This window comes from Scophthalmus maximus, chromosome 17 (genome assembly GCF_022379125.1).
Source record: "Scophthalmus maximus strain ysfricsl-2021 chromosome 17, ASM2237912v1, whole genome shotgun sequence".
Classification (NCBI taxonomy): Eukaryota; Metazoa; Chordata; class Actinopteri; order Pleuronectiformes; family Scophthalmidae; genus Scophthalmus; species Scophthalmus maximus.
In genome coordinates, this window is record NC_061531.1 from 15525127 (window position 1) to 15534265 (window position 9139).

At 44.2% G+C, this 9139-nt stretch overlaps 1 protein-coding gene across 1 annotated transcript; it reads right to left on the reverse strand.

Moving 5' to 3' along the window:
* Positions 1-188: 188 nt before the first annotated feature.
* On the reverse strand, positions 189-5714 carry gosr2 (golgi SNAP receptor complex member 2). Its single transcript, XM_035616325.2, has 6 exons — positions 5522-5714; positions 5266-5330; positions 3181-3289; positions 2048-2180; positions 1806-1946; positions 189-1310 (listed from the first exon to the last, which is right to left on the reverse strand). The coding sequence occupies exons 1-6, from the start codon at positions 5548-5550 to the stop codon at positions 1149-1151; spliced, it is 639 nt and encodes a 212-aa protein (XP_035472218.1). The 5' UTR covers positions 5551-5714; the 3' UTR covers positions 189-1148.
* Between the last annotated feature and the right edge of the window lie 3425 nt (positions 5715-9139).

Consider the following 9139-nt stretch of genomic DNA (forward strand, 5'->3'; position numbering starts at 1 on the left):
ATGAAACACTAGATGGTGCCCTGGTTTCCTCGAATAGACTTGTGAAAGCTGTAAATCCACAAACATGCACAGCAACAGCAGAGTGAACACCCCACCCTCCCCCTGGTTACGCTCTCATCGCTGACAGTTATCTGTTTGACCTCCAACTTGTTAATGTTAACGGCACATTCGTCACAGACCCGAGGAAATCAAACATGTTTTTTTTTTATTATTCCATGAAGAGAATTAAATCACTCACATAGCGAGACTAGACACAAGCATCAACCCAAGAGAAAGTGGAGAACAATTACAAAAATGACTGCTGCTTCCATTTCTTTTCTCAACAGTTTGTTTGTCGCCATCCTATTTATCGCCGCTGCTTAATCCTGGATACAATTATGCTCAGTTTATTAGGAACACTTAGCTCAACAGTCTGATACAACAGTCCTGCAGGAAATCCTACCTTCATTAAGGTTTTTTAATGTTTTTTATCAACAGTTTTCAGAAGTTATTGATTGAACTGAATGATATATTTTTGAGGCTGCAGTTTATGTTGTTACACAGAGGCGCCTTAGTCATTTTGTATCAACAAGGTAAGGCTAAATAACACAAACAACATTCTTATTAATAATGATAAAGCTAAATCAACAATTTAATTACACTGTAAACTAATATTATTATTAATAATTACAACATTCACGAAGGTAGAACTTATTGCTGGACCGTTGTATTTGACTGCATTGAGTAAACATCAAAACACATTTCATTAATTGAGATGCAATGTAAAGAAATATGGAGCACTATGTGGTTATTTCCACACAATTTTTTCTATTTCTCTATCAACACAGTCACAGATGAAGGAACAGAACATGTTTTTTTAACTAGAGACAAAAAGCCTGTTGAGTATAAATATCTGGTTAAGGTATTTTTGAGAATTTACAGCTTCAGAGTGGTTTTGATAGAAAAAAAAAAACGTGTGGCAGTAATCTGAGGAAAAGCAGCATAAAGTCCGACGCGCTCTTGGAGCTTTCAAGTGGAATAAAATACTGCTGTAATGGCACTTTTTATAAAAAATTACTTTATTTTTTATCCTAATTTTTTTTTGCTCTGCCACGTTTCATATCACAAGGGACGGTGCGCCACGGCTGAGCAGCGGCGGCGGATGGCGATCAGCCGAGGTATCTGATCACCAGGAACATGAAGACGCAGGTCAGCAGCATTCCTCCGATCATGATGAACTTGTCTGTGGTGGCTCGCCTCTCGATCAGCCTCATCACCGTGTTCGACAGCCCCAACATGTTGGCCACGTCCAGCATCTTCTTGTGGGTCCCCTGCGCGGAGCCAGAACACAAACCGTCACGTGTCGGATTAGGACGTAAGAAAACAAACGCACACAGACACACATTGTTTTAGAAGACGGAGGCGTTACATGACGGCACTGCAATTATCTTTGCCGATTCATCGGGTTTTGGGTAGACGCCGCTGAGGGCCGACGCCCTCGCTGACGCGCCGCTCCGTCAGAAGTTTCTCACGCCGAGACAAACCGGGCCGTCAGTGCTGATCGGGCGGACACACCCTGATAAGAAGAGGCCTGAAGCGAAACCAGGAAGGACCATCTCCTCCCTGGAAACAAGGGCTCACCCTCGAAGCAGAGCGAACGCAACACTAACAATGAGACTATTGTGATCAGTCTGGACACCAGAAACTGGGTCAGGGAGTAGAACTTGGATCCCATGTGTCATGCTTTTCTGATACCTTTCTTCAGAAAACTAGAGATAATAGATCATCTTTTTTTTATAAATTGTGTTTCGATCGTCGGCGCACACCTTCAGCGTGGATCGTTGATCTCGGAGTCCGTTCAGGATGCTGCTGCTGCTGCCCAGGAGGTCGTCCATGCCTCTGTGCGCGTTGTGCAAGTTGGAGTTCTGCTGTAGGGTCTCGTCCATGGGGATGGACGTGTCCGCGTCCTGGTGAACAAGAACAAACATTTCTTTATCTCCATAGTACAAACACATATATATAAACATATATATATATATATATATATATACATATTTATTTGACTTACGTTGGTCGTGAAGGTGCGACTCATGAGCTCTTCCCGCTCTCTCTCCTGGGCCTCTCTGTCGTAGCGTCGGTGCTGGAAGTTCTGCAGAGCGGTGCGGAGGTGCTGCACGTCGTATTTAAGCTGGTCCACTCGCCTGAGGGAAGGACAAAAGAACAGAACACAGTTTAAACTCTGATGATTGAACTTGTCATGAAGTGGACAAAAGCTCTGTCTAAACCTGCTAACTACTACATGTACCCTGGTTTCTAGAAGGTCTTAAAGTCTTATAACGCTATTAATTAGGCCTGAAAAGGTATTTGAATAGTTTCAATTCCATTTGCAAATGTCTTAGACAGTAGCATAAGTTATTATTTATTAAGTATTTTGTATGTTGTTACACACCTATAAACTAAGTTGGTTCCAGCAGTAGACTGCACTACAGGAGGCTGATTAATCATTAGTTACAGTAGATAGGAAGCTCCATGTCTCATAATGGGTAATTTTATCAATAACGTAGGTTTTTAATTGGTTAAACCAATTATTATTATTATACAATGTGATCCATCGATTTTCTGATGATTATCAGTTTATATGAATCTACACAATAAACAAAAATGTGGAATATATGTCAATAAATGAACGTACTGAATAGATAATTCAGTAAGTGTTAAAAAGTCTTAAATTCACATTGGGTGAACAACCGCTCACTCACCTGTGCGATGACACCGCTCATCGCACCACAACTTAATTCTCACTGTTCATGATGAGAACATTTATTTTCCCTAAACAAAAGTCTCTCACGCAGCTGGTGTTGAGGCGTCTCTCACGGTCTCGCCCCGTCCCGTCGCGAGCTTCACTCCGGCCCCACTGCAGAAGATCAGACGAGGGCTGTGGGACGGGATGCTCCGTGTCCCCTGAGGCCTGTTTACCCAGCTCAGAAATGAATCTTTGCCCAATGCAGCAGGAATGCCGGCGATGACGGGGGCTTCAGACCAAATGTTTTCACAGAGCCACATCGCCACAGGGCAGGACCGGGACGGCCTGTCTCATCCTTTACACCCTCCCTCCCCGTGCCTTTATGAGATACGGCTCTCGCCCCCCTGCCTGCTCTGGGGCTTTAGTGGTCACCATCAATCGACTCGCTCCAAACTCACAATTTGGCGTTCTGCCGGCGGTTCAGCGGCTCCTTGCTCACCAGGATCTCCAGGCGTTCGAGATGGTTGAAGATCTGGTCGATTCTCGCCTGCAGGTCATTCTCCAACACTTGAGAAGAAGGAGAAAAAAATAGAGGATTAAGAACTTGACAATTCCTTTGTGTAGAATTACAGTATATTGGGGCTGCAAGTGAATATCAACCATCCAAAACCAAAGTCTGACATTAGAGAAGTTTTAACCTTTGAAAGATTTGGAAAAAAAAAATCAAATGCGGAACTAAAAGTGATAAATCACTTTTTAGTTGCACATCTTTCTTCTTTTTATCAATTTACTGACAAATACTTGCAATTCTACATCAGATTTTCTTACACTTTCCCTTTTTCGATCATACACTTCTTATAAATCTGGATTTAGTGCTTTTCCAACTTCACTCAGTTTTTTATTGTTGCACATCTGACCATGTCACGATTCCTTTCAATGCTTCTTTCATTAGTAACTGTATAAGGTAACCATGCTACGTCCCCGTCCCCCCCTGGGCGTTAAAATTTAAGTTGATGTCATAATTTGGGGAAGGAGAAGAGGGGGGTTGGGGTTGGCGTTGTCTACAGCTTGGCTCCCACCATTATCTAGAAGAAGACCCTCCCAGCTTCTGTCACTGCTCCCACCCTGCTGCTTCCTGTCCTGGCACCGGCCTGGCCCAGCGCTGACGGTGCAGGCACCAACCACAGAAAACAATCAACCAGGGAGACACCAGCCCCCCCCCCCCCCGACAGTCATTATGTGAGAGCGGGAAACGTGAAGCCATAACAAAAAGACCGAGTAACGAGAAGAAATTAAGAGACTGTTCAAAGGGACGTGGAGTGGAAGTGGTGCCATCAACGCTGATCCGACAGAGAAGAGGGAGAGCTGGATGTGAAACTCACATAAATCATGTCCAGCTCATTGCTTGTTTGTTTTTTCCTCCATCGCTCTTTTCCTTTCGCGGAACAAATAACAGCAACAACAAACAAAGCTCGGGGGTTGAGATAGAAACGATACAACGACACAAGGATGGCACATCAAAATATAAAATGAAGTACAATCTGCTAGTTTTTAGTCAGCACGCTTGGATGTGCTGCTTGCAAATGTCCATTTCAAATACTAATAGAGATGGTCTATGACTGGGGATTTAAGATTTATGAATCTAGCTTTTGACAACAATCAAATGGAATAACACTTTTTTTTTTAAACATTAGTTTTAACAAAATCATTTTTTTTCGTAAAGCAAAAGAGTGTATGTTCAAAAGACGGGAATTCAGAACCAGTATGTTGAGTTTTACTAATTTTGTTCTTTATCAATGAATGAACTGATTTTTTCTATAAAGTGGCAAAAAAAAAAAAAGTCCACTATAATTTCCCACAGACCACTGGGGGACATCTTCAAATATAGATCTAGAATCAGATTTAGAATTTACATCTGTAAATTCCAGACTTTCGTCCGGGCCAGGGAAAATTATGTTCAACATTAAATATGTAAAAGAAAATAGAATAAAGTACAAACATTGAGGGCCGTTTTTTTACTGACGTCCACTGCACGTCAGTTTCAATTATTTCCCCAAACAACCTGAAACAAGTGATGCTCAGGAGCCAAAGTGATCCGTTGTTCTGTTGATAAATAAGAGTAAGACATGAATAAGAATTTATTTTTAAATCACTGGTCCCAGCTTCTCAAATGTAGATCTCAGATTGTTTATTAGTTTTCCATGACGGCGACATCATCATCTTTCTGTTTTCATCCGGGTCAAACAAAAAGTGAAAATGCTGTGGAACGCGTCATCATATTCTGACTGTTAATAGTTCACACACTTTGGAGTGAAACTGCTCTACGCGTTGTTTTCTGTATTTTAACACAGTCAATTGAAATTTCCAATTTGACAAATCACAAAATGTTGACACATGCTGAGTCTCTGTACATGAGCACGGAAATGTGTTCACAGTCACTGTAGACACTGCACTTCCGCGTTGCACGTGTCTGACAAACATGTCACTGATCACATTGTACAGAACCGAGTGATGGGGAGTTGGCAGCAGCTCGGACTACTCACAGTGCACCGACTGGCGGTCCGTCTTCTCCAGGTGTCCCATCATGGACTGAACCTCCTGGATGTGTCTGATTCAGAGGAAACATCACGTCAGCTTCACGTCGGGCCACAAACACAACTCGACAGCTGAAGCACCAGCGACGCATGCTGATAACAGTTTAATCACAGTTCCATCCGTTAGCTAGCCGAGTGACACAGGTTCAGCTAGCAGCTAACACCTCTCACACTCCGTCCCCCCGCAGAGACAAGACGCACTCACTTGTTGGTCTGGTGGTAAAGAGTCTCCATGGTCCCCGATGTGGTGAAACGCTCCGCGTCCCCTTCTACTTTATTGTATGTGGTCAGTGTCTCGATAAACCCGTTATTCTGACAGGTGGCAGCGCTAGCACGCTAGCTAACGGTACCCGGACAGTACACGTCATCAGCCGAGTCGTTTGTGTACGGAAGTAGGAAAGCGGAAGCGGCGCTGCGTCACGCGGGAGCGAGAGAGAGAGGGAGAAAGAAACAGAGTTCTCACTCCGCCTCGATTTCTTTGGACACTGAAATTGCACTTGCGCACTTCAGCTTTTCTTTGTGGCCAACGTCAATTTTCTCTGATGAAGATACTTGTAATATTTATTATCTAACGTTCCCATTGTTAAAATCCACTCTTGTTAATTATCATGTATTGATTATATTTTGACAATTACTGAGGTTTGGTCGAAGAAACACCACCTAGTGTCAGTACAGCTCAGTAGCACACAGACAAAAAACAAACCTAACCTAAATACACAATACACATTGTCATTATCATTCTTGGTATTCAATCCTACACGATGTCCTGTTTCACTCCATTTTATCTGGGTCTACATCATTTTATCAATAAGAAATGTGTCCATTGTTCATCTTGTGGTCAAGTTTTAAGACTTTCAGTGTTTCAGTTTATATTTAAATAATTTGTTTTAGCAAACTGTTTGTTTAAAAAAAAAAATCTGCTTGTTAATAACATGACAAACAGATCAGAAAAACAGAAAACTTCAGCAAGGTTGTATCATTCCATCATAGGAGAACTGTAAGGCTGCAACCGAACAATTATTTTCATTATCATTTTTTATTTCTCTAAATAGCACCCTTAATGAGCATATTGAAATAGCTTCCTTTTATTGTCTGAAAGCAGTCAAATACTCCAGAATCTTCAGTTCGCCATCAACAAAATCTTGCAAATATTTACATTTGAGATGCTGGAACCAAGTTTATATTTGGAAATCAGAATAATCAAAATCCACTCATCATTTGAGCTCAAGCGCGCCGGTGGGTCTCTGGACAGGACAGTGGAGATCAATAAAGGTCCAACAACAACTCTTTGCCCCTTGTGTCCCTGACTCAAGTCAACATTTCCTTCAGTTCATTCAACTGAAACTTAACTTCACAAATTTAAATCCAGGCTTCGGGCTACATTTTCCATTGTATCTGATATTCCCCTTTAAAAGTAATAGCCGACTAAAACCAGCTCTGGGAGCATATAGCATAATCTGTTGACATGTAGACACCTGACAGGAAAAGACTCCGCGAAACATGTCCCGGGGGAAGCCTTTGTCAGCTCGACCTGCCTCGGTCTAATTAGGCCCTCCTCCTTTTGCACAGATAGGTGTCAGAATATTCCCGTCTGTCCATCCGGAGGCTTCCTTCTCGCCTGAGGTCAGGGACAACCAAAACTAATGGTATCAAACTTATGAGGCGAGCTTACGGAACACTTGTGGCGCGGGGTTGGGTGTCTCAGGAAGGAGACGGGGGTTGTTTGGGAAGTTGCCCGTCACAGACAGGACTCTGTCACGGAGAGTGCTGTGTGAAAGCGGCATGATTGGATTTCCCAGAACACGCATGTGAACCAAAAAGTTTCACAACAGTTCCCCCCGTGATTTAATGGGAGGAGAATCATCCCGGGGCGCCGCCTGGCACCTTCACAAAACCGCATCTCAATCACCTCTCACCGGCCCTCCGTCGCTGGTGCGTTTGCCGAATTCGGGAGCGGCGGACTGATGATGAGCGTGGAGCGGCAAGCAACGCCAACCTCAAGCATCCCTCTAAACCTAATTAGTTCCCAAGCTCCCGTTGGCCAGTCGTCGTAGGCCGACGTGTTTGTTTGCCTCAGCAATCACAAGTCTGCCCAGACAGTTCTCCACGGCTGCCTGATGGTACTTGAGTTGATGGTTGTATCTTCGGGCTAGACACTTCTCAACAGAGGTCCTTTTCACCCCCCCCCCCCCCCACATGTCAGGAAACCTTGAGATCCGTTCATGCCACTTCTTGCTCTCGCTGCTCACCGCTTTTTTTTTCTTTTTCGGTTGTCATAACACATCCCCAGGGCAGAGGTTGGATGTGCACGGCTTTAACCTGTTGCTCAGAAGAGAGGAGACGCAGAGAAGGGGAGAAATACAAGGCCTCTTTCAAAACCCTGAGCACATGAGGCACGTTGGCCTCCCGCTCTCTCTCTCTCTCTCTCAAGGTCGTGGGGTTCTCCGCGTCTGTCCTTTATCTTTCAGCCCTCGGGAAAGGATGAGATGAGCTTACAGGTTTTTTCCTCCACACCTGAGCACCACCGGGCACAAAAGTGGAATCCAGACTCCAGGTGTGGAGCACAATCACGCCACTCCGACTGACCGGAGGGACCACCATAGTTGGATGTCACAGTGTTCGCGACGCACAGTTCGGGGTCTGTTCGGGTCTCGGGGCCCATTTGACTGTTGTGTGTCTGATTTTTATTAGTGCGTCTCAAAAGTTTGTTACAGGTTTAAGAAAAAAAGTCAGAACTTAAGTTTTTCTTACGGTTCCAGGATTTAAAAACTGATCACATGTTTACAGACCAAATCTTGATCTGAAAAGTAACTAAAGCTCTCAAATATATGCATTGGAGTACAACTTTACTTACTGGGACGTAGTGGAGTTGAAGTATCCAAAATTGTAGTTTAGCATGATACTTTCATAAATGCATTGTTGTACTGCATAGTTGCGTAGCTTGTGTCTGCAGACCTGGAAACAGATGCAGAAATGTCTAGGTATTTTCTAAGTCTAAAATTTCACCAAATGTATTTGGTATTGTGCCGCCTGTGTGTGTGTGTGTGTGTGTGTGTGTGTGTGTGTGTGTGTGTGTGTGTGTGTGTGTGTGTGTGTGTGTGTGTGTGTGTGTGTGTGTGTGTGTGTCCCTTCCTCACTCCTCACTGGATTGTCAGTGAAGGTTATTTCCTGATGCCTTGGTTTCTCCAGCTGGAACCGAACAAAATTTAGCGCTGGATCAACCTCCCTGTCCGGGTTAGACAACACGTTCATTTTCAGTGGAGAAACCCCCCCCCCCCCCCCCTGTGTGTGCTCTGTGATGAACCTCAATAACACTCTTTTGTTCATCAAGGGGAAAATGATACGTTATTCAATCACTTCCAAACAACGTACCTAATGATCTTTTCCTGGCAATATAATACATCATAACTCTGCAGTGATTGCCCAAGACAGACGGAGTGCAGGAGCCAATTATGAGGAGCCAAGTTGCCCCCGGGTCAACAATTTTTTGGATACCAGTCATTTTTTTTGAAGGCACACTGACGTCTCCCCCCCCCCGAGGGAGACGATCCAGTCGTCTTTGAAGACATGATGAGACGCTGAATGAAAGCAAATGAGGGCCTGTCAGAGATGACGGGGGAAACTCATAAGCTCCCAGTGTCTCGTGGGTTATTGGTGGGGAGAGTGGGACCTGGGGGGGCGGGGGGGTTGGTCCCCCCGGAATCTTCAAGAGTCGGACAGTTGGCTCGTTGGCTTTCTTGTGTTGGAAAGTCAATCGAGCGGCGACAGAGAGACTCAAAATGACCAGACAGCAATTAAATGATCCGAAACCCCCACAAAGACT